A 26,748-nucleotide genomic window follows, 5' to 3' on the forward strand; every position below is an offset into this window, starting at 1 on the left:
TTTCTTTATCCATTTTATTGTTTGTATGTACAGCGCTGTGTAAATCTACAGCGCTATATAAATAAAGCATAATAATAATAATAATAATAATAATAATAATAATCCTTGTTATGTAAGTGTCAAATAAATAAAGGAATATAGTCACAACTTCATTTCAGGGAGTTAATTATGTCTAACTCGTTTTTTGTGAAGCTTCTTCGTCTTTGGTGCTGACGGATCAGCCCATGAACACTGCTTCTTCAGGATAGCCTTAGGAGAGCAGTAGTAGCTCTGCATTGTTCAGTCCTTGCTTGAACTTCCCCAACTCCCTACAGTACAGCCTTATGAAACGACAGCATTCCTGCACACTTAGATGCACAGAATGTTGTAGCCCACGTCTTCTCACACATACAAAAAAGTATGCTGTAACGCCCACAGTCCTCCATAAAGCAACTCTGGTTCCTCATTCATTTCATGAGAATGTTCCAAATGACACTCTGCTTGCCAAGCTTTCTCTGAAATTGTTCCAGGTTTTTTTGCACTTGCTCTATTATTTTTCTCCCTAGAACTTGAAAGGTCTGTTTGTAACTATCCTTTTTCCAGGCTATTCTCTGCAAAAAATGGATTCACTTTAATACAAAGTAAATTTATTTGATAAGAAAGTAGAGTACACACAAGTAAAGCTGCATATCCTTAAAACATGTGGGAATTATCTGGACTACAGATGCTGTTGACTACATTCCCCAGCAGCCCTAGCCAACATTGCCTATTGTAATGGATGCTGGGAGTTGCCATTTAACAACATCTGAAGTGCTACAGGTGTCATTCTCATACTTTAAATCTAGTCCCCACTCCCACCCCCAGCATACAAAGTCACCTTATGCAGATTAACTAAATCCTGAACTTATGTTTTGAGTTTATCCATGGTTGGTCAGAAGTATGTCCCACTAACTTCATCTGGATAAACTCAAAGCATATGCATTGAACTCTGTATGCATAGAATTCTGTAGTTTTAATATTCTGTTGTGGTCAGAGACATTTAAATACATGTCCCCACAGTCTGACTATGTATCAACATCTGATGATGGCAGAGATAATTCTAAACTATGCTGGTATTTGTAAGTACAAAGCCAGAGATTTTATTTCTGGAGTTCTTTTTGTTAATGATATTTTGGAATCAGTATGTAGAGAGATCTTGTAGCACCTTTGAGACTAACTGAAAGAAAGAAGTTGGCAGCATGAACTTTTGTAGACTTAAGTTTATTTCCTCAGATGCATCTGAGGAAGTAGACTTAAGTCTACAAAAACTCATGCTAACGTCTTTCTTTTAGTTAGTCTTAAAGGTGCTACAAGATCTCTCTGCATACTGATTCCACAGACTAACATGGTTATTTTTGGTCTTGTAGTCTTTGGTCTTTGAAATTGGTCTTGTAGAGAACAGAGTGCATCCACAAAATCACCCTCTCTCATTGAAGACATATTGTTGTAAAGGATGAGTTGTAAGTTAACTGTTATTTTGGTTCTAGAAATTTTGATTAATAAAATAAAAGGAGAAGAAGAAATTAGAGGGGTTAAAATTAAAGAAACCGAATATAAATTAAAAGTATTTGCCGATGACATAATTATTTTTTTAGACGACCCAAATAAGAGCATAAAATCATTGATCCAGACGATTAAGGATTACGGAACACTAGCAGGATTCAAAATTAATGCAGAAAAAACTATGATTCTTACAAAAAATCTTCCAAAAAATGAGGAAAAAGAACTGAAAGAAACATCAGGGTTCAGCATTGAAAACAAAGTTAAATATCTGGGTATCTACTTTACAAAAAGAAACACCGAATTATTTCAGAATAATTATAATAAAACATGGTTAGAAATTAAGAAAGACTTAGAAAAATGGACTAAATACAAATTATCATTCTTGGGCAGGGTTTCTCTAATCAAAATGAATATACTTCCCAGACTGATGTATTTGTTTTCTAATATTCCAATTATAAGCAACGAGAACGGTTTTGTGTTGTGGCAGAAAGAACTAAGCAAATTTTTATGGGAAGGAAAAAAAGCAAGGGTTAAATGGAAACTTCTGACGGAGGATAAACTAAGAGGGGGATGTAACCTACCAAACCTTAAGTTATATTATTATGCAGTATGTATCAAATGGCTAGAAGAATGGTTTAAATTGGATAATAAGAATGTGTTGAATATTGAAAAAGATAACTTAAATCTGGGAATACATGCATATATGTGGTACACGAAACCTAAAAACAACAGTATATTTAATCATCATGTGATGAGAAAATCTTTGCTTAAGGTTTGGTATAAAATAAGATTTCAATTTTATAAGAACATCCCTCCCTGGGTATCTATACAAGAAGCTTACTACAATAGAACTAAAGATAAAGAAGCTTCATGGATAAGATATGGAGATATAATAAATAAAACATCAGAAGGTATCTACAATATGAAATCCATAGAAGAACTGAAAGAGAAAGGGAAAATTAAAGATTGGTTTCTATATAATCAAATAAATAGCCGTTTTAAAACAGACATTAAAACTTTTGGATTAACAATGGATAATAATGAGATAGACAAAATAATGTTGGATAAGAAAGGTAAACATACAGTGGTACCCCGGGATACGAAATGCTGGCGTTACGAAATTTCCGGGGTACGAAAAAGTTGAATTTAAAAAAACTGTTCTGGGTAACGAAAGGATTTTCGGGTTACGAAATTCCTTTCGGCGCGTTTCGGCGCGAAATTCAAACCGCGGCTAGCGCTAGCGGCGGCTAGCGGCTTTCCAGCGCCTTTTTCGGGTTGCGAAATTTATCGGGTTACGAACGGCGCCGCGGAACGAATTAAATTCGTAACCCGAGGTAGCACTGTATATCAAAATATTACAAATTATTAAAAGAAAGAGATCTTGAGGATGAAATCATCAAAAGTAGTATGGTAAGATGGGCACAGGATATTAAGAAAACAATAACAACAGAAGAATGGGAAAAATCATGGAAAGAAACAAATAAGTTTACCCTGTGTCAAAATTATAAAGAAAATTATATCAAGATGCTATATAGATGGTATTTAACCCCCCCCAAAATACATTATATATACAAAACAGGGGATACCAAATGTTGGAAATGCGGAAAACCAGAGGGAGATTTTTTCCACATGTGGTGGACATGTAATAAGGCAAAAGAATATAGGCAAAAAAATCCACAGAATTATCCAAGATATCTTAGACATTAATTTTCCATATGATGCAAAATTATTTTTACTAAATATGACGCACAATCTTAAATCTTTAAAAAAACAACAATAGGATCATTCTGTATATGGTCACATGCGCAAGAATTTTATATGCTCAACACTGGAAAAATACTGTTAATCCATTGATAGAAGATTGGTTGATTAAAATATATGAGGCAAAAAATATGGATATAATACCAGCTGCATTAAGAGGGAAAGATAAAAATCAGATAGAAGAGGAATGGAAATGTCTTAAGAATATTGAATATTGAAGGAAGAGATGACAATTATAAATAGTAAATAATAAATGAAGGTTATGTGATAAGGTTATATCACCACAGGAACAGATAAAGATAGAATATAAATATTAGGAGTAAACAAATTTTTTTTCATGATGTGGGAATACTCAATCGCAAAGGAAGTATGACTAGAAAGACAATGATTTCAAATATCTTTTGTAAATAATATATATATTTTGTTGTTATGAGAAGGTAGTATAAGGTATTGTAAATTTGTTTGTATGTGTGTTTGTATGTTGGTTTTTTTCCTCCTTTTTATTACTTTTTATTACTTTTTCTTTCACCTTTATGTGTAATGTTTATTTATTTATTCTAAATAAATTTATTAAAAAATAAAATAAAAAGTAAGTTAACTGTGAACCATAACTCAAATGATCAGCTATTAAATTTGAACAAGTACAGTAAAAGTGAAGAGAATAATATAACAGCTGATCCACAAAAGCACTGGCCTGACCTAAGAGCCATATGTTATAAAGCAGTGGTGGAGAACCTATGGCACATGGGGCAGAGGTGGCACTCAGAGCCCTCTCTGTGGGCACATGCTCCATTGCCCCCACACAGACTTTGCTACAGTTTGTTACTAGAAAGCCAGAGGGATGGGCACTCGGTATCTAAAAGGTTCGCCATCACTGCTATAAAGCCAGTGGCTACAGCCTATCTTAAATTATAACTGTTACAGTACCTGAAAAATAAATACATAAATAAATAAATTTTAAAATGAACCCTAAAGATAAAAATAGTGTTAAAATGGAAAACTAGAGGGAGTTTTAAGACACAGTATTCAAACTGGGTTGAAATAATTACATAATAGAAATTTAAAAATTTACACCAGCTAAAATGTACATTTCAGTTACTTTCCAGGCAAAAGGAAGTTTGATTTTAGTGCATGAAATTCGGCTTGCGCGGGGAGATCCGGAAAGGATCCCTCGCGTAAGCTGAGGGCACGCTGTAGTTTACAGAGTTGCAATTAGAAGTCTTAACCAGAGGATTCCACTGCCTTAGCAAACTACAAATTCCAGGATTCCAATTGATGCAAGCATGGTAGTTAAAGGTACTGTAACTGGTTAATATGTAAGGTCCCCTGATCTTCTATTTCACAAAGCCACTCAAGACAATATGGCCACAGGCTTCTTGCTTCCAGTTCCTTCTGCTTCAGCTGCTAATGCCAGCTGCACCCCTTCCTAGAGTTGGCGGACCTAAATATGGTAGTGCATGTGCTGGTAACCTCAAGGCTAGGCTTTTGCAATGTGCTGTACATTGGGCTACCTCTGTACCAAGTTCAGAAACTTCCATTAGTTCAACACACAGTAGCCAGATTGGTTTTTGGTACATCTATGAGTGAGCATATCACAGCTATACTAAAATCACTTCATTGGCTGCCAATTAAGGGAGCAAGCTTGTTTCCTGCTGCTCCAGAGACTAGAAAGCAGAACAATGGATGCAAGCTACAGGAAAAGAGATTCCACCTCAACATTAGGAGGAACCTCCTGACAGTAAGGTCTGTTCAACAGTGGTACACACTCCCTCAGAGTGTGGTGGAGTCTCCTTCCTTAGAGGTATTTAAACAGAGGCTGGATGGCCATCTGTCAGGGATGCTTTGATTGAGCTTTCCTGCATGGCAGGGGGTTGGACTGGATGGCCCTTGTGGTCTCTTCCAACTCTATGATTCTGGACAAGGTAAAAAATGGTGGTTATTACCTTTAAAGCCCTACATGATTTGGGGCCAGCCAGGTTACTTATGGGATCACCTCCTCCTGTATAATCTGCCCTGTACACTCAGATCCTCTGGGGAACATTACTCCAGTCAGCCAAGACTAAGTTGGCAGTTGTCATGCAGAAGATTTTTTATTCAGCCACCTCTAGATTGTGGAACAACCTGGCTGGATATGCTATCTGAATTTAAGGCCTTTCTGATGCCCTTGTCATGTGCTAGGGTTGCACCCACATGCCCCGCAACCCTTGCACATGAAGAGGGTGTAACAATGGCGGCACCCTGTATTCAGGAGGAAATGGGATTCTCATTGCCATCATACAGTGACAATCCTGAATGAAGTTCCTTCCAGATTAGTTTTTTTAAATCATGTGATTGCCCTGCATCATCATGTATGAAATCTTATGTGGAAATCTTATGTATATGTGTGGCGGAGAAGGCAAATTCATTTTCAAACAGGAATGGAAGTCTCCTGGTCTTTGTTGAGGAGGGATCTGAAACTTTGTCACCTCACAGTACTCTACCTCATCTCAAATCTTATCTAAAATATATGATTTTTTTATTTTAAAAAATCTGCCTCCCATTGTCACCCTCAAGTTACCTGAGTCTGTGTTGAGTCGCCGTGAAGACAGGTGTAGGGCAGAATGGTAACTGCGCCGGCGGGACTTGTAGGTGTTTTCACTGCTCCTTTCCATGGAGAATTCATCTAACCAGGAGGTGTTAGTCCGTTTGTCTCGGATAGTAGAAAACGAACGTCTCATGGAGCCTGGATCTGTAACCACCTGTAAAGGTATCCAGGGGTGTGAGGAGGAAGGTTAGTGGCTGGCAAGACTCCTGTGCTGTACAGAAGGCAGGTTTGCTATTACCAGTGGAGTTTAATGTTAACTTGGGGGCAGGGGTAACCTAATTTGGATACAGATTAAGACATTTAACAACACAGAAACCTGGAGGAGCATTCCTGCTTAATTTTGTGGGAGATATGTACTTCAGATTACAATTATTGTTTTAGTTAACTCTAAACCTACTCACATTGTCTGTTGGTAGAATGTTGCACTCAATCAATCAATTAGTCAATCAATCAGTTCTTTGGCTTCTTTATTTCTAAAATGGGCAGATAAATGGTGGCAGTGCAACCCCTGATTTAGGCACTCCATTTGTCTAATTCAGTGATCGTGAACCTTTTCAGGACCGAGTGCTGAAACTCAAAGGTGTTCCGGCACCAGGTGTCACCAGGGTTGGGATTTCTAGGAGTGAGACTTCTGCCTTTTGGGGGCTGGACTTCTGGGGTTGGGACTTCCCCAGAGACAGCTTAAGGAGGAGTGGGGCGGGGGGAGAGGTGTTTCCCTGTTCCTTCTCTTCCCCTGACCTCCTGACTCTCTGCGTGCCCCCCAAAATGGCTCTGCTTGCCACAGAGGGCACGCGTGACATAAGTTCGCCACCACGGGTCTAATTGCTGGCCTTTTACCAGAACCATGTCACTATAGGTTTGATGCATTTGAATAAAGAGATTTTTTTTGCCAAGTTAACATTTGATCTGCAGAATCTCTTGCTTAATTTAAATAGATCAGATGGTCAGTATTCCTTAAGTTTTACAGTCAAATCTGAAACTACAGTCGCCCCTCTGTTTTCGTGAGGGATCCGTTCGGGACTCCCCCGCACAAATAGAAATCCATCAATATTTAAGCCCTATTGGCTTGAATGGTGGCACGCCCCTGCTGGCACCCATGGGCACGTGCCCCATTTTAAGTCCTTCTGTTTGCCCCTCTCTAGTAAGCGAGGGACATGGATTCAAAGTCCACACAAACATAGGGATGACTGTAGTTGATTACGACAGTTAATTTCTGGCATGTTCTGACTCTGTGTTGCCTCTTTTGTAGGGCGGGATTGTCAATGACACAGCTGTGGCGAATTGCTCCTTCACAGTGTTGATTCTGCCATGTGGACTCACTAGCCTAGGGATCAAACTAGACATGCATTCACAAAAATCCCTTGTAAATAGAAAATTAGCATGTCGGGGGAAATTATCCTAGCCTTTTGTTTGACATACTAATTGTATGTGTTGGTCATTTTGTGTGGAGAAACATTCACATTTGAGCTCACACTACTCTCTGATGTTGCAGAGCCTAGAACCAAGTTTATTACTTCAGTGAGAAGATCTGCAATGCAACTAAATGACTGCATTCTAATTTTTTCTTCCATTCTTCCACATAACCATCGTCAAAAAATAACCTCTCCTGACAATTTGCTCTTTTTTGTTCAGTTCCTCATTTGCTTCTCCTTGCTTTAATAAGTATCATTAGTCAGTTTTAATTCACTTACTCATCTATCTTGGCTTCCCAATGTATCAATCAGCCTACTTCTTGCACCTTTTTCCATTTGCTCCTTTAATATTTTTTACCTCACGATTTCCTTCCCTTCCCACTGATACTACCCTTCCATCTGGACGTGCCTGTCTTTGCATAAAATATGTGTTTCCCCATCCATCATCCTCTCTCATGTGGTTTTAGTGAGCTGTTATTTGGAGCCTCCCCTCAGATTTGGGAACAGTTATTCAGGGAGCAATAAGACAGAAAAACAGAAATCAGTTGTTGTGCTGCCACCGTTGTCAAGCTCAAATTTGTCAATAAATGGCTAAAGACTACTGGCCATAACTTCCCTTGCTGTTGCTTATGCAAGCAATGTGGGGCAGACACAGCAGACATTAACTGGACCTTCTTATTTCCAAGTCCCTTCATTGTGGATCAGATAGTAAGGGTTTAATTGCTGCAAGGTAAGCTAGGCTTCCAATTTCAAACGTGGGAAAAAACTTGTATCTCTCTGTTAATCAGAGCTGATTATGACACAGACAAACAGAAAAAACCTACTCAACAGACAGATGGAGTATGGCCAAGATTGATCAGGACAGGATGCTTGGCAGCAGGCATGTAGACAATGGGAAAAGACTTGAAAGAGAAGGTAGCTACCGTCAAGAAAAATAAGTACTTTCCAATGGGAGAAGGATTCTTCAAAACTGCTGGCATTCTTGCTGCTGTCATGGTTGAAGCAGGCTAGGAAGAGGATTTCCCCAAAGCTCTGTTCCTCATTTTCACTGCAGCCTTGGAAGAAGGTTGATGGAGGGATTAGCGTGGCAGCTGGGCTACTAAGGTTTGCTTCCACACTTTGCCACATTATCGCCTTGGACAAATGGCTAAATCTATGGTCCAGCTACCCAGCTGTAAAGTTGGGGAGCTTCAGGTGATCCTTGTCTCAATGAAGCACTATACTCAGGCTCTTTTGTAGCAGTGACTCAAGGAGTTCTTTGGTTTGATAGGAAGCTAACGGAAATGGCCTGGCTGGTAGGTTTTAGTCTATTTGCTATCAAAGCTAAGCAGCAAACTCATTGGGGAAAAATCACGTATCTTATATAATATTATATGACTGTTGTTCAGTCATTGTTTCACTTGGGTTTACCTGGGGATCCACAGTCAGGCGTGGCATGGAAGAGGCCCTCCCAGATACCGCTCGTTCCTGAGTATCCACCGGGAGGTAGCTGCCACAGTTAGAGGGCTGCTCTCTTTTAAACTCTCTAACCTCTGGCTCCTAGAAATAAACACACAGCCAAGCTCATGGGATTTTGTTTGATTACATTGCTTGCCATCCTCTTCTCCACCAATGTGCTAGCAATGGCTTTAGAATAGGGGTGTATATAGAGCATAGGGAACGCTTTGTGCTGGCGAGACAAAGGGCTTGTAAATCCTAAACTTACTGGGGTTCTCTTCCAAGAAAAATCTGCTTAGGACTGTTACAAATTTAACAGCAACTGTAATTTTACTGGAAAATAGGTGTACTGTTTTCAGTCTAACTGTGTATAGTTTCAGATACAGTTTCAGTCCCATTTCCTTTTTCTGCATGCTTTTTCTTACGTCCAGGTATCTATCTATCTGATCAAATAAAGTTGATCAGTAAGGACTTTTCCAGACATGCAGAATGTGCTAGGTTCTTATGACTGTGTGCAATGGCTATATTCATTGTTTCTCCAGACAATGATGATAGAGAACATATACTTTTTTTTGAAGGCACTCAATTAACAGTGTGTTATTAGCATGAAAGAAGTTTCAAAAAACTACTCTCTCAAAAGATTGCTTGTAGTCTCTGTTTTCAGGCTGACATGTAAAATACTACAGAGTTGCATTTGTACATGTGTGCGTGTGTGTTGTGAGATAAAACATGCATGAATATATTACTACATCTGAGAAGCACATGGAGAGGACTGGAAATGCACACTTATATAGCACTGCAGTCCAACAAGTGTCAGTGTGGTGCACAGAAGTGCACACATGTATACAACCATATAAACACATGAACACTAGTGTTGCTGACTAGAAAATACATGGTGAACTAGAGGTTCATGTTGACATTTGTGTGATGTGAATTAACAGTTCAGTTGGGACCATGGACATCAGCACTGAAGACAAGATGAACACAAATCCAGAAGGATCAGATACTATTTTCAGCCCTGCATAAACCACCAGATGACATGACTATATATAATGAAAGGAAACCAGCCTGCGGAAAAATAGTGGTGTTACAACAATCAATAGCATCCTCAGGATCTGACTTATTTGGTCAAAGATAGTGTGCATACATTTTACCATTCTAAATGAGGAAGGAACAAAAGGCTGTCAACCAGAAGTTTCATTTCTTGATGGCACTGGGCAAGGCAGCAAACTCAGACTGTTAGGTTTGCTGGAGGTGCGATTTAGTAGAACCTCTATAAGTTAGCAGGGCTATTATACAGAACTGGAGGCAGCAGCTGTAATGTTACCAGCTGTGATAGATTCCCAATGAATAATGTGGTTAGACATTCTGAGATAAGTGCTGTTGGTAAATTTTTAGGTCTTCCTTGAATTATGGAGGGGGGGGGGGGTTCTCTCCTGATCCAGTGTCTTTTAGGTTCTACCTTTGTCTTGAAGCACTTTCTCATTATAGATTCTTGATGCAGATCTACACAGTATTCATTTTCAGTATTTATTTAATTTCCTTCAGTTCAGCTGTTTCTGGCTTCCTGATTTAAGCCATTTCATCCAGGAATAGCTTTTGGGCCACAAGAATTGGGCATAGTGGCAAATGAGAGTTTCCATGTTAGCAGGATGGTGGTGAATCTGAGTTTCAGTCTGAACTAAGGCATTGAACCTATTTTTGTGATAGGGCTTGGCACCCTGAACAGTTTAAGCCTGGACAGAACAAATTCACCACCCCACTGACATGGAAGTCACCACCTTTGGTTGGGCAAAGGTTTCTCTTACATGTCCTAAGTATGTCTGTGCAGAGCATCTTCAGAACCTTCTGGAACAGTTAGGCATGATTTTTGGTGGTAGCTCTGCCCACCTCCAGTCCTGTCCCTCAGAGTTTCTATTCATTTACCTCCCTTCCCAAGGACAATGCATAGCAGTATCCCCAAACCCAAAAATGAAGGACACACATGAGGGGAGGATGGGCAGGTTTCTGTGATTTCACAGATGATTACTCAAAGAACCAGAGTTACAGGTCCTGCTTTTAAAAACCTGTCCTCCTTCATCATCTCTGTGAATCACACACCTGAGAGAGACTAGCAAGCTACCATGTTATGCCTAACGAGTTACAAAAAACTTGTATAACTATAAGCAAAAGGGATTTATTACCCAAACAGAATAAAGAACAGCTCTCACCAGAAAGAAACAGTAATGAACAATCAGGTTAAACTTGGAAATAAGACTGCCCTCCCAAATGCGGCATGAGCCCTAAGAAGACTGGATTCATCAAAGGGCATGTCCTTGATAGTAACTCTGGCTGTGAGGAAAGCCCAGAGGATTACAACAAGGCATGTCTCCAAAGAGCTACAGAACCTGCCCAAACTTGAAGGGGTGTCAATCAGTGATGCGATATACCAAATTAATCTGTTGGCCAGCAAGGGAATGTGCTTCAGCTTGCAGGACATTAGCCAAGCATTTTTCTTCTTCTGGGGCTTTCTCAAAGAGGGGTAGAACCCTCTTCCAAAGATTCTGTTGATATGGCCCCATGCTGGCTGAGTAGTTGGCAATGCAGAAGGTTAGGGCTGAGGCAGAATAAAATACCACGGTATCTAGTTTAAAGCCCTCCCTGTCTGACAGTGTGTAGTGTGGAATGGGTCCTCATGAGTGTTTTCGACTGGGTGGCTTTGACAATGACAAAATTCAGTTTCAGGTGTTTTAGAAGCCAAGTCAAATCCAAATCTTTAACCCGACATAAATTATTGATTTTCTTGGAAGTGGATGGAACCATTGAGGGAGTTACCCAGGACTTCCGAGAGATCTTAAGGAGGGAAGGCTGGAACAGGATGGAAGCAGGAGTTGGAACTTTAGACTGAATATGACTATAAACTGGGTCTACTGGCTGAACCTCATGTTGTTTAATTTGCAGATCCAGTGCATTAACCATCCTCAACACCTGTTCTGAAAAAGCCCAAACATCAGGCAGGACAATTCATGCTCCATCAAGTACTGAAAAGGAGATCTAACAAGATAGATGTCCAAAGAACCTGTTTGAGAAACAGCAGCTGAAGGAGAAGGCAATGGTGACCAGTGTGGTGGCTTCTGCAGAAGCAACCTCTGCTGAAGAAGAACTGGGAGTGAACATTTGACAACTTCCTAAGGTGGAACCACTTATGTTGGTTGAGCCAGGGCATCACTAGGGGGATGTGAGCTGCACTAGGTAACACCCTAAGGGAGGATGATACCACTGCTCTCCAAACTCCTGCTTTTTTAATAGAAAAATAGAAATGCTAAAGGGATGGTGTGAGTGGGAGGAGAAAGGAAAAGCCCCATGTTTTTTAAAATATTAAGCATTTAATTTAATCAAAATTTAAATTTTGATTTTTAAAATACTTTTCTTTAAAAAAATCACAAACAATTCACATTAGCTACATGAACCTATGTACATATAAATACAGGCTGTGTGTATGATATTGTAATTTAAAGGTATAAGTTTAATATTGCTAGTTGTTTGTATTACAACTATTACCATTACTTTCAGGGATAGAGAGGAATTATGATTTATGAGTAACATTAGTACAAAAACATTAATAACGATTCTGTATGGTCTATTATGAGAGGAGGTCAATGCGGGGGTCACTCCATGAGTTACCACACTGAGTGACGCCAACCCTTGTGATGCCGAGGCTGACTTAGATGGAGCATAAACAGTTCCATCAGGGGCAATTATGGTTTCAGAGTCTGCTCATAAAGGAGAGATTTAAGGTGGGATTTCTGGTTCTTCCATGTCTGAGATTTAAACGACTTACAGTGCACACACATGCTCACACTGTGTCCTTTGCTCAAACATAATACACAGCGAGAATGACTATCTCAGTTATGCCGCTTGGCCCCACAGTCACCATACTTTTTAAAGGATGAAGACGATGCCACAGCATCATAGACATACAGAAAAAAGTCTGAGATCTTTACCAGAAACAGATCAAACAGAGCCAGAGGGACACACAATGAAGAATCATAAGAGCTGAAGTCGTATGCCAAAATCCAAGTAAATCAAGTAAAAAAATTCAGAAGAGAGAAGTCCAAGAGTGAGCTGAGTCAAAACTGAACGTAACCAAAGACACAAAAGAAGATGATGAAGAGAATGGAAAAGAACTGAGGTAAATGAGTGGGAACTCTGAAGGATACGGTTGGACATGGGCACATCTACTGCCCTGCCAAAAACCTTGCCTAGCTATTCCAGAAGGCTGTGAAGATGCTCTGTGCAGGCGCAGGAATGCCCAGTTGTGTGATTCATAGAAACCTCAATGAAGAACTGAATATTTACTTAATACCAAGAAAGTTGACAATTCCGCATTGCATCCTTAAATACTAGAGGGATTTGTGGGAATGCCTCCCTTGTCTGGGATAGGCAAAGGAAGGGTTTTAATTGAGATTTTATCTATGTCCTAGGATTTTGTGTTTTTATATCACACTGTACATGGAACAGAAATTTTACTTTTAAATCTTACAAATAAATAAAGAGGGAGGGATACTGGTTCCAATGGACTGCTTTTAGAACGAGTGGCAGGAAATGAATATGCTTCAAGTGGCCAGATTTCTCTTATGGATTGGCTCATAGGAGAACATAAATCACTCAACAGCCCAGTGTGAAGAATCTGCATATAAAATTGCTCAGATTTTTTCCCAGCTTGTAAGTTATAGCTGATGCTGGTTCAGTAGATGTAACTCTGGCCCCTACTTGTCTAGTCATATTGAATACTTCTCAATTTGTGCAATCCAAGAATGTAGTCAGGATCCTTGGAGAGGAAAGAACCACCACATATATATATATATATATATATATATATATATATATATATAGATTCTTGCCCTTCCTGGGGCACATTCCCACTATAATTTAAAGCAAATCGCTGATCGAGATATATGACCATCATTCCCATTTGAAACTGGTTCCAATCCTACTTTGATTGGATTGGTTTGTGAGGAAAACACAAAAATCCTAGTTTTTCCAGACACTAGTTTCCTAGAGGTTCTTTTGAAAAGAATCAATTGTGAGGTCTGTTCAACAAGTGGGAACGACAGATCTGAATTGCATCATTCTGGAGGGAAGGGACTAATGGCAGAGGGGTGTTTACCACCCCTCCTCAGTTTTTGGTAGATCCACCATCCCCCCCCCCCCCCCCCGTGCTGCCTTTGTGCTTGTGGGGTGACCTATGGGCACATGATTTATTTTTTTAAATGAATTAAAATTGATAGAAGATTTGATTGATTGATTTTGCAACTACCTGCAATCAGTGAGGCAAGTGGTTGCAAAACCAATCAATTGAATATCATTTTTTAAAGAAAAATTGATAGAAGATTAGATTCATTGGTTTTGCAACTACTTGCCTCACTGATTGCAAGTACAGTCTGCCCTTCTTACACACGGATTTTGTATACGTCAATTCAAGCATCCACGGTTTGAAAATGTTCCAAAAAAGTATGAATTTCAAATATCAAACCTTGATTTTCCATTTTTTTTATAAGGGACACCATTTTGCTATGTCATTATATTTAATGGGACTTGAGCATCCACGGATTTTGTTATCCATGGGGGGTCTGGGAACCAAACCTCAAAGTATAACAAGGGTCCACTGTAATTGCAAAATCAATCAATCAAATCATCTATCAATCTATCTGTCTATCTCCCAAGCTGGGCTGCCCAGGCTGCTGCTTAGATCACTGATGATGCACAGATGACTGACATGCATTTTGAAGTGGCGCACTAGTGGGGACGACAATCGTGCCAAAAAAGAAGCAGTTACAAGAGGATGAAAAGATCTGCTTTTATAGTAGGAACGACAGGCCTTTTGGAATTGATTTACCAACACGAAGCAAAGGTGAATTGCACACCGGTTTAAATGTAAGTGGGAATGAGCCCCTGGATTCTCAAACAGGCCAAGGAGGAGTTGCTGAGTGAATTATGGGAGTGACTAATGCCTCTTTACAGCAAGGCAGTCTCCCAACATGCCTGAAGAAGACCCTATTAAAAAAAGCTTCCCTAACCCTACTGTACAGGATTCCATTTTTTCAGCTAGATACAAGTGTTATGGTGGCCTCTACTCTACAGGGGTTCCTGGATGAGATTGATTATTCAGAACCAGTTCAGTTTGGTTTCATGCCTGGATTATAGGATGGAAACAGTTTCAGTCACTTTGATGAATGACCTATGCCAGGAACTGAATAGAGGGAGTGTGTCCCTACTAATTCTGCTGCTCTTAGTAGTTTTTGATACCATTGGTATCCTTCTGAGTCAGCTTGCCTGGATGTTTTACAGTGGCTCTAGTTCTTCCTGGAAAGGGAACTCTTAGCTGGTGCTGATGGAAGATTCCTGTTCAACTTTGAGACCCTTTGAATCCCACTTAGGAGAAAAGTGAGTTAAACTCCTTGAGCATTGGTCTGTGGAAGTTACTCAGAGTTCCTATATTAGGAAAAGATTGAGGTCTAAACAACAACAACAACAAGAACCGCTCTCACTAACAAGAACAAGGACTAAAAGGCTTCTTAAAATCTACAGAGAAAGAGAGAGAGAGAAAAGATAGAATTAATCAAATTCTTTATATAGGTAGCATATGAATGCTTGAACTCAAGCAGGGCCATCGACAGCCAATCCAAACTGTACAATAGTGCCAGGATTTTGCTTTAAACACCTTCCTAAAAGCAGTACAAAATAGGCCAGTAGAAACGTAATCTATAACAGTGTACTGATTTACCAGAGATTGCTGTTCCTGGTATTCCCCTTGGGCTGAATCCATACAAGCCAACTGGAATATCTCTTGGGGAGAGAGTGGACTCAAGGAAGGGAACCCACTCCGACTGCTCCTGTAAAGACAGTCCAACTTCAAATGAAAGTAAGTCACAAATAATCACAGTATTGCTTCTGCTAGGTATACTACCTCAGAAAAGCAAATTTCATTATAAACTAGGCTTCACAATGTGAAATAACTATTGCTATAGGAAAACCAAAGAGATCTAGTCTGAAGGCTACCACTATCAAAAGTAATCTTATATTAGAAATACCATCTTTTTGGTGGGAGCATTTGTTTTTTGCTAGTCAGAGGTAAGTTCTTCTGATGCATGTCTTAGGAAGGCAGTTAATGGAATGCTTTTACTTTTCCAGGACTTCTGAACATTGTTTTGAAAGTTAATCTTTACTGCTGTTGTGCTGCATCACTCACACAAAAAGGCTGAATGGATTTTCACCAGATGGTCTGGTGAACACAAAATTCAATTTTGGGGTCTGTGGGTGGGCACCTGGATTTTTTTTAAAAAATACACAAATTAGTGTGGCATATAATTTGAAAGATTTCAATGACTCAGAAAAACTATTTGTTGACGTTTTCCCTTGGCTATATAAATAACATCATGGTTGTGTTTATTACTGTATCATGTGGTGGTGGATTTTTTAACACATTTGAAAACAAGTTTGGGATGGTCTGACTTAACATACAGGCCACGTTGCATAAGCAAAATTAAGGGAGGCTGGGCAGCATCCCAGTTTCTTTTTTCATTTAACAAGAGCAGGGTGTTTGGTGGCCATTCTGGACAGGAAAGGTCTGACATCCGAGGCTGATGCAGTGTGAGGAACGCTTGATCACTAAAAAAATCCTGTAATCCTCCAAAGCAGTTCAAACTGATTGATCATCAACAGTATTAATTATTCTAAACACAAAAGCCACATCTGAACCAAATTTTTGTTTGTTGTATGCCTTCACATTCTTCTGACCCAAAGGTGATCCTATCACAGGGTTTTCTTGGCAAGATCTGTTCAGACTTTTTTTTTTGCCACTGCAGTCCTCTGAAGCTGAGAGCCTGTGACTTGTCTATGGTTACCCCATGGGTTTCAATGGCTGAGAGAGGATTTGATCCCTGGTCTCTAGAGTCATAGCCCAATGTTCAAACCACTAGAGTCTAGACCAGTGATGGTGAACCTTTTAGAGGCCAAGTGCCCAAACTGCAACCCAAAACCCACTTATTTATTGCAAAGTGCCATGTCCCTCTGGCTTTCTAGTAACAAACTATGGCAAACTCTGTGCTGGGGCGATGGCACATGTGCCCACAGAGAAGGCTCTGAGTGCCACCTCTGGTACATGTGCCAGAGGTTCGCCATCACTGGTCTAGACCATGCTGACTCTTTTAGGCACATTTAAATCCACTGTATTTCAAGGATAGATTATGCTCCTGCTTAACTGGACCACTGAAATCAGTGGTGCTTATAGTACTTAAATTTTGCCTGGATTGTGTAGAAGGGAGAGAGGAACAGAAATTTAATTTAACTAGGGTGGAAGCAGAACCACCCCCAGCTCTGTGATGCATGTTAACAATATGCAATTTCAATCAATCATGTAAATCTCTTTCCCCATTAAATCAAAATTTCCAAATAAACATAGTGCTTGTGAAATGTTTGATGTTGGCTGACAAGCCAAAACTAGTTCAGTAAAGACTGAAGCAGAAGACACCTTTCCAGTGTCCTAACTATGGCTAATTCCTACGCTAGGAGGAAGTTTTGAACATGTAGGAGGTTCTTAGAGAGATATTTTTATTCTGAGTTATTCCTAGACTACACTTTGAGTTTGAAAAATGCAGTCAACATTTTTGTCTTCAGATTTGGACAGCACACACACAGGTACAGAGTGCTGCTACAGAACAGGACTGGAAAAACTTTGATGGTGACATGGAAAAAGAACAGTAAGCAGTAAGCTTTCATGGCCAGAGATGGCTTTCAGTTCTGCATTCTCTATGTGTAGTTTGAGGAATAGGCTGGGTCTGTCCATAGTTTTTAAAAAAATCCTTTTGATGGTGCTGTGCCAATGATTGCCCCTATTTTTTAGACCAGGATTCTCCCATGTTTTTCTAGGCTGATGACCGTATCTAGAATTTTGAGGTTTAGTGGGCAGGAGGGCCACTATGGTAAGGGCCTGGTCACAAAAATGGTTGCTGCACTGTTTGGGAATGGCTAGTAACAAAATACCCATTTCACAGCAAGGACAGCTGCTGAAACTAGAAAACAAGTAATGTACCCACAAAACTGAATGCAGGTCAAAATGTGGGCCTGATCCATGATGTAGAAAAAGACCCTTGGAAAACACAACATGCAAAAACAGTTTTCTGTTGCAGGATCACCCTCCAAATGTTCGATGCTTCCCAGCATCCTCCTACCACTTACAATTCAAGGGCATCACGAAACTATTCCTGTGGTGTTCCTTAACATACTTTCTCCCGTATGAAAAAAAAGAAGAAAGAAATGTGGAAGGGCTACGCACTGAAGATGTTGCTTCCATGACTGAGGCATTGCAATTGCAAAGCCAGAACTACATTTCAAAGTAGGCAACCTCATCTCTTTCACACTCAGTGTGATCCATTCACACTGCAGCATCCCTCTTTCAGGATCACTCTCATCACACATTCTTTATCCCCTAAACACTTCAAACACATGCAACCACATATTCCATCCATTCGTTTCTCAAACATACACACACACTTCCATTTTATTTCACTCTCACCTCCACTGGAACTCCTGTGCTCCTTCCAGACCTCTCAAGATTACTCCACAATCTTCTCTGTCATCATGCAGAGCTTTGCACCAGCAGCCAGACACTTTGTAGCATTTTACCACCAGCTGGCTTCCTCCACTAGTTGCCCAGTTGCTATGCACTCAACACTCCCTGAAGTGTTCTGTAGCCTTCTTTGCCCAGCCTGGTGGGTCCCCTGGCAGCCATGTCTTACCTTCTAGGTCTCCCATGGGTCACCCCAACTCCTCCCCTGCAAGACTTTTGGTCACCACACAATCTTCTCATCTTCTCTGATAAATTCTGGGTCACCTCACATTTTTGGAACAAGTTTTAGCAAGTGGCAAAATAAAGTTCCTGGTGTGTAGCTGCCTATCATCTTTATTTCTTAAGAACACTTCTGGGCTTAATGAGCGTCTGCAAATCATGTGCTTCATTTGGTAGTTTCCCATAGACCTTAGTAAGCATTAGAGATGTAAAACATACTGATGAATTGTTTTGTCCTAAACGAGAAACTGTATCTCAGTACATGCAGACACTGCTATAGTTGAGATGAGGGGCATGATCAAACGTTTTGTGCAAAATTTGTTTTTGCACAAACCGATATTGTGAGCATTTTGGACAAAATACACAGTTTTCTTGTTTTGGGTTTTTTTTTCTTTTGCACAAACAGGAACCTTTTGAGTATTCTCTCCCCCACCCAAGGTACAAAAACTCTTGTAACTTCATCCAGAAGGAAGACAACTTTTGAAGTTATTCAGTCTTGTATAGGAAGATGAAACAAAAATTGACATCCCTAGTAGGCATCAAAATAGTGCCATGTTGGGAACCTCAGGCCAAGAATGCACTTGCCTGTTTATTATCAAGACCTTTGGATCTGGCTGGTTCTTTCTATTACATCTTTGCATTTTGTAGCACTATTTAAGAGAGCTGTAATTGGAATATAAAAACCAATGTGAACATGTTGCTTACTCAAACATCTACACTTACAGTCCCGACAGTGTTTCTTGCTGGAGGTAAGGCAAAGCTTTGGCATTAGAAATGATCTCCTGAGGAAGAGAGGAAGGTTCCATGCGCTGGAACATTGGGGCATTTTTCTAAATTACAAAAAAGAAGAAAACTTTATTTGAGGAATAGCTAAGTAAAGCAGTAACAGAATGTACATGAAGGGCCAAACTAGATATGATAAGAAAAGCCATGGTGGTTAATTCGTTTATTTATACCTGTCCTATTGGCATATATAGCAGGTTGTGGGATGCGAGAGCCCGTATTTTACAATTAAAGATGAGTGAAGATGGGTTGCAGTGAAGCTGGATAACAATGTGGGAAAATCACACTTGCTTTCCTTAGTCACCTGCCCTCCCACCCCTGCAACCAAGTTCACTTACAGTATTTCAGCAGGGATGGGGTGGAATACCTGAACTGATGGCAAATATTGGTATGGAGAGGAGCACAGGGGACCCATATCATCCTCATCTACCTGCACCTTTTGATGTAAAAAGTCTGAATTCTCCCTCATCCCAGCCTGTTTATGTGAACAGGACTGATGTGAATAATAATGAATATCTAGACTGACTCTGAGTGACCTATCCCAACATGCTACAGGGGAAAAGTAAAACAACAACATCAAGTTTGGAATCTGAGAAATGATCCTTCTTGGATCAGTATAGGCTGAATAATAATAATAATAATAATAATAATAATAATAATAATAATTATTTTAAAACCCAATCCATATTTATATTAAGGCAGGACAAGTTCTTGTGAATCCAATACATCTTGTGATTTTACATTTTCCCACATTTGATAAACTTGCTTTCTGACTACTTTTCCTTGATATGAGGAGGTAAAATCTAGGTAACTATTTGTGTGAATGTCAGTTGGCATCAGCTGTAGTAGACACCCAAACACACACAGCAGTTCTACTCTAAGATGGGTAGCACCCTAAGTAAGGACAGGTGGCTCCCCACTGATAGGCATCAATAGTTGCTTGAAGAAAAGGCACTTTTCAGGTACAAATACTTCCTAATCTGCTGATCAGGAATATATGGTAAGGCTGCAGTCCTAAACATGCTTATTTGAGGGATTGACACTTTCTTCAAAGAACACATGTTTGGAAGGATCCATGTTACATCTGCCACTGCTGATCTTGAAGAAATCAAACACATAATTTATAGCTTGCCCTTTCTATGTCACTCGCCGCCCCCCTCCCCACATTTCTTTCTGGTGCCACCACTGCTCTGTAAACTTTCTGGATCGTAAACTTTCTTGGGACTGCATGTAAGCCAACCTGAATTTCTTGGAGGAAGAGCAGAGTATACAGATAATAATTAGACAAACAATTATAGAAATTGACAGATTACGTTCCAAGCATGTTATGGACAAGTACAACATTTGTCCACTATATAACAATGTTCCTCTTGCAAGATATCTACTTTCCAGCTGCTGTTGTCCTTAAGGAAACAGGCCCCAAAGGAAAGAAAAAAAACACCCCTCTAACATCACTGCTAGGGGTTGGGAATTTTCGGCTGTTTATCATTGTGCAAATAACCTCCCACATCCTTTTCTCATACTAACTTTCCAGTTTAATCTTCAGGGCAACAGGATATGTTGTATCCTGATACAGTGGAATGGTACCTGTTCTTCCAGCTGCTGCCTTTGTTTCTTAGCTTTACTCTGCTTATAATAGTCCATGATCATCATGGCTGCGTAGATTTTTCCAACTGTTAGGTCTGTCGCTGAAAATTAAGAAAAAAGCAGTATTTGATGCAATTTGAATTCAGTCTTTTCAGATGTAATAATAGGTTTGCAGACCTTTGAAGATGAGACCATCATTTATTGCATGGCTGTGAAGAAAACTGTATCTTATCCTCGAAACAGGTAAAACATAACTCTGAGCTCTTCTAGACGAGGAAATAAAATATCTCTGGAAGTCCCAGGTTTTGTTCCTGTACAAACTGATTTTATTTTACATATACACATTACATTTTTTTTCTTCCTGAGGTATTTCTTAGGAACTCCCAGTCTTATCAAGGACTCTTCATTCCTACTTGACAGGCCAGTTTAAATTAACCCAGTGTTTTCAATAATGAAATGCATCTCATCTTTGCAGTCTGTTTTATTATTCTCGCACTAGCTATGATGGTTGTCTCCAGTAAAAAAAAAAAGCTGTTCCCCCCCCCCCCCCCCCCAGAATTCAATTCAGCAGAGATCCAGCAACAGAAAGAGGAATGTTTGCATCAAAACAAAATGATTCTAATGCTTAACTAGTTTCATATTGCTAAAGTATTCTAGCACGTCAGCTATGACTCCTGTGGAAATTGCTGAAGATCAGTTTCTGAAACATTGCCTGAGTCTAGATGTGAGACATGATGAATGAGAAGGGGAGAAACAAGGGAGCGGAGAGGGAGGGAAACCAGGATGTTTCAAGAAAGATTTTGGATTCGAACTGGGGAATATGTAGGTAAAATCAGAACAGAAAGAAAGGGAAAGTCTCAATATATCCAGATACTTTTTCCTTTCTGGATAAACGCTCTGGCAGTGGAGAGCAGGAAAAGGGAGGGAGCATATTATCATTATCATCTCCACATCTTTCTTCTGACACAAGGACTCAGGGCTGCTACCAGCAAATTTAAAAGTCTACAAATTAAAAACAACCCTGAATCATTAAAAGTATAAATATACAGTTTAGACAAACAACTAAACTATTTAAAAAGTTAAAAAGATTACAGATTAAAGGTATTAAAGTGTATTAAAAGCTATATACAAAACCTGACATCTGAATTGCACAGCATTTAAAAGACCAACCCATGTCAGTCTGAAAAAGCCAGATGGCACAAAAATGTTTTTATCTGTTGCCAAAAGAAGAACAGGAAAGGGGCCATCATGGCCTCTTTAGGGAGGGAGTTGCAGAGCCTGGGTGCCGCCACCAAGAAGGCCATTTCTCTTGTCCCCACTGAATTTGTCAGCCATTGCTTTCAGGAAACCAGCAATGTGTCTGTTCTGTACTGGTGCACACACTGTACAGGGATGTGCAGAGTGATGATCTTGGTAGCTTATGCAGATCCCTTTAATCTGATGCGTCCCCTCCATGTTTAAGTACTTGACCACAATATTCCTGGCCAGTGGGACTAGTCTAGAGGAGTATGAGGTTTGGAATGTTATTCTAATCTTTACGTGTCCTTGTTTTTAAGTATGGCTTCCCAATTCGCACTTATAAATGGGGCATGATCAAAGGAGTGTTTCACACTGGTCTAAAGAAGAGTGAGCTCTTGCAACATAGCACCTCAGCTGTTGCTGGTTGTTGTCACCTCTGCATATATATGTTATTTGCCAGTGTGACCTTTTTATGGGGCTGGGGGAAGAGAAACATTGTTTGGATATTTTTTACAAAAAACAAAACAAAAACCCAAACTGCAGCAACCAATATTGCAACCTCCAGGAAGCTCCCAACATATTTGCCCTGTGTGAAGGAGCCCATAGTTCACATGAAATATTTGCTTAGTTGGACAAGTGAAACAATGACTCACTTTTTGGCATGGGCACCAATACATCCAGCTGCTTCTGTGAAAGGTGAGGCCAGATGGTTAGAATCTCCTTCTGGAGCTCTGAGTCTAGCTGCGGCCAGTCTGCACCACCTGAAGAAAAGTAGATCAAAAGAAGTTGGGGAGTGGGGCAGCCAGGCTCTCCCTATTTGTCCCAATGAGTTAAACCATCTTCACCATCAAGTCTGTCCAGGGCTTTTCAAGATTTCAGGCAAGAGTCTAGCCCTAGACAGGTGCTCTGTCATTGAGCTATGACCTTTCTCAGCTTTCTGTCAAGAAGCCCTAAGCCCCAGAACTCAAGAAAGACAGATAGGGTTATGGATTGCCTCTGTTGTTACACTGGGCTTGGGTTGGGTTTGGAAGTAACACAAGCTTTTACTGAGTCCAAGTATGTCCAAAGCTCAGAGATAAAAGTTTCTTCCTCTCTGTCTCTTGATGAGAAGGAGAGCCAACTGCATATTTTGCTAGCTACCAAGATAGGTCAAAATCAGTGGGACACTGGAGGTCTGGCACAGTTCTCTCTTCCAGTGCAGGACTGTGGGCAAAGAAACAACAAAATCTGATAAATCTAGCTCAACTAAGATCAAACCTTTGTGTCTTTCCCATCAAGAAAGGCAATGAAATGTTTACTCTTCAGGCATAAATTTAGTTGGTAGTCCCAACTAAAATAGATCAATGGAATCAATTGATTATGTAAACCTCACTGATTCAGTGAATCTACTGTATGTAGTTGGAACTGCCAAATGAATATAGGTCTAGGGCCCAAAGCATACTGCAGAAATAATCCAGTTTGAGGCTGCTTTAACTGCCCTGGCTCAGTGCTAGGGAATTCTGGGAATGGTAGTTTTGTGAGACGTTTAGCCTTCTCTGTCAGAGAGCTCTGATGCCACAGCAAACAACAATTCACAGGATTCCCTAGCACTGAGCCAGGGCAGTTAAAGCATTCTCAAACTGGATTATTTCTGCAGTGTGGTTTGAATCTAGGTCCTTTTGGTCTTTATTGGTTTTTTTTACACTTGTGTAGATTCTGGAAGATACAAGAAGTTTCAAATCCAATAATTCTTTCACAGCTGCAGTTCAAATTGCTGAGAGGTAATTGTTATCCACAATAACATTACAGGAGCGTGCTTTACTGTATCTAATTTTCCCTTCAGATATTACATAGAATTTTCTGAAGTATTTTCTTTGTTGCACTCATTAAAGACCCTAGTCCTACTCCATCCCACAAAAACCTTCTGTTATCCCATTTTCATTCTGGTTGCCACATTCAGATGCTGATCCTAAGTCCATCCCACACAGACCTGCTGTTGTCCCATTTCTTTTTTCTCTTTCTGTGTAAATAAGATTTCAGGACAGTTTCATATGGATAACAATGGAAAAGCAGTGCTCAAAGTGAAGCTTTTGCTTATCAATAACACTCTTTCTGCATTCCTAGTAGACCTTTCACCCACCTTGTACATCTTGCTTGTAATACTGGTGGTGAAAATGCATCTGCTGACAAGGTGAATGCTATCAGCAAGTGAGTCATGTCAATGCACCTTGTGTGGACTATTGAGCTTTATTTTTCTAAAGACATATATATCCATAAACAGAAACTTCAAAACGCACACACTAGTGTGTCTGTATGTGTATTTTATGCCTCACAGTTTGCTGGAATATAAGAGCATGTGGGTCAGAGTGTCAGTGATGGCATACATACTGGGCAATATTTTCCTATAAGAACTATAACATAACCAGTATTAAAATGGAATCAGCATCCATGGTGATCACCCACAGCACTCATTTATCAGTGCTTATCCCTGGAAAGTAGATTTCCTAGAGGGGAAACAAAGATATTCGCAATGTATGACAGTCTTATAAAGCAGTGTCTGTCTTCACCCAAATCATTCAGAAGCATGAAGGTTACTGGATCTAGGTAGCTTCTAAACTACCAGGAAAGTTATTCTTCCCATTAAACACTCAGTTTTTCAATGGTCCTGATATTTGACTCTTGGCAAATTTCTTATTTGAAAATTACTTTGACCTTTCTGTGTCATTTCTGCATCCCTTCCTCCAACTTTCTGTTTTACCTTTTGCAATCTTAATATCCAGAGCCGTTCGGATCAGTGCCATCAAGGTGGAAGTGAAATGGACTGTGTTGTCCTCAGCCACAGGCATATTCATCAGGACCAGTCTCTGCACAAGAGAGTGGGGGTCAGGGAGGGGAAGCAGGTACAAACAATATCGAAAAACGTATCAGGGGAACAAGAGGACAAATGCATAAGACAGCACAGCCAAAAAGGAGGGCAAGGATCGCCCCCTCCGTCCTCCCAATTCACATTACATTTCACCTTCCACATGCTGGCTTTCTTGTTGACTTTTGTCATTTTAGTCATTTTGTCAAGAACACATCTTTTTACTGACTTGCAAGGAGAGACGGCCCCAGGGGACTTCTGCATTTTTGATATACAGCCATTTTGGTTTTGTTTGTTTCAGTTTTATTGCATCTGGAAGTAGTTGGATTCTACTCAAATTCAGAGCTCTTTTAACCAGCTACCCAGCTACATCCTGGCGCCCCCTTTTTGAGTTTTTTTTAAAGTTTACATTTGGCAGCACATGATTGCCCATGCAATGATTCCAACTTATCTGAAGTTGAAGAAGGGGGAGAGAAAGTGCAAATGAAGAGAAACCAATGACCAAGGCGTGAGTGGGTGTGTCATGCTCCTTTTTCCCCACAAGGGAAAACTGAAATGGCCAAATCCACTTCCCAGAGAGTATACATTGCTTTGTACATTCTTATGCTACCCACCACTACTACACCCATCACCCTTATTCTGGGCACTTTTGGAAGCATCACACTCAGAATCATTGGGCAAGATCTGGGCTCCAAACAGTAACCAGGCTTCCATGTGCACATGCAGGAAACAGAAGGGATATGTGATTCTGAAAACATGTAGAGCTGAGTGCACATAAGAGCTGTCATGGGGAAAAAACCCCTGGAAAGAACCCATCCTTGGATAAATCCTGAATAAGGTCCTAGACTGCTATTCCTGTACAAGTATGCTGAAGGCCATCATTTAGCAGTCCTTTCTAGTAGCATTCAACTAACATGTCCAGGACCTGCATTTCTGAAATTTTGGCTGCAACCCTGTGACAGAACAGACAGGCTGCCAATCTTTCTAGAACAGAGCAGTGCATATTCTCCTACTCACTCATAGCTCCATCTCATGCCATGTATACCAAGAACTGGTATGCAGATTCCTTCAGCCACTACTCAAGTTTGAGGGACCAGCAAACACATTCCACTACAGTACCCACAGAAGGCAAACCTCACAGGACTTTGTCTAGCTCAGCTTCAGTGGAGAGCCTTCCAGGCAACAGGAGTGATCCATGCAAATTTTATACCAAGAGATTTTACAGGAAGTGACATTCACCTTTCCATCCCCACATGTCCATGAGACAAAGAGGGACTGAGCTGCATGTTATATAGAGGTCTTCCCATAAGCTCTCCATGTACTTGCCAATGTTACCTTATTCCAGACTGCTGAGGGCACTAAATAATTTTTGTTAAAAACTGTAAAAAAAATCATATATTTTAACAAACCAGTACTATTTTTAGCAGTGCTGCTTAATTACTGCAGTGTTTCAAGTCTTTTATCAGGCAGATGGCTTTTAGATTAGTTCAATTGTAGTTCAATTGTAAGCCTCAAGTAGTTCAACAGGAAATATTCCAGGATACTAGTATAGGATTGCAGCCACAAATGCTTACAGTATAAAGCAGGTATCTTTATAATTATATAGACTGTTGGCTCATTTAGTCCAGTAAGAGCTGAAACAGACAACTGTATAGGTGCAGCTTGATGCCATCCCTTTGAGTGCTGGATTGGGGCTGTGGCAACCACACACTGAGGCCCCGATCAGGCTTTTTTCCGGCACAAAAAAAGCGGC

General features: G+C 40.1%; 1 protein-coding gene across 4 annotated transcripts in view; it reads right to left on the reverse strand.

Annotated features, from left to right (window-relative positions):
* CACNA1E (calcium voltage-gated channel subunit alpha1 E) overlaps positions 1-26,748 on the reverse strand; it is a 340,907-nt gene that overhangs the window by 16,880 nt on the left and 297,279 nt on the right. For 3 of the 4 annotated variants that reach the window (XM_089515900.1, XM_089515901.1, XM_089515899.1), the window contains 6 exons: positions 24,891-24,996; positions 22,807-22,914; positions 20,915-21,015; positions 19,268-19,374; positions 15,482-15,590; positions 5,840-6,020 (listed from right to left, as the gene is read on the reverse strand). In XM_089515900.1, the coding sequence (XP_089372026.1) occupies positions 5,840-6,020; positions 15,482-15,590; positions 19,268-19,374; positions 20,915-21,015; positions 22,807-22,914; positions 24,891-24,996 (712 nt within the window). Of the gene's footprint in view, positions 1-5,839; positions 6,021-8,688; positions 8,818-15,481; positions 15,591-19,267; positions 19,375-20,914; positions 21,016-22,806; positions 22,915-24,890; positions 24,997-26,748 lie in introns of all 4 variants that reach the window. The other variant, XM_089515902.1, reaches the window with a different exon arrangement.

Source organism: Sceloporus occidentalis, unplaced genomic scaffold, assembly GCF_023333645.1.
Source record: "Sceloporus occidentalis isolate IW3139 unplaced genomic scaffold, rSceOcc1.0.p SCAF_3, whole genome shotgun sequence".
Taxonomy (NCBI): Eukaryota; Metazoa; Chordata; class Lepidosauria; order Squamata; family Phrynosomatidae; genus Sceloporus; species Sceloporus occidentalis.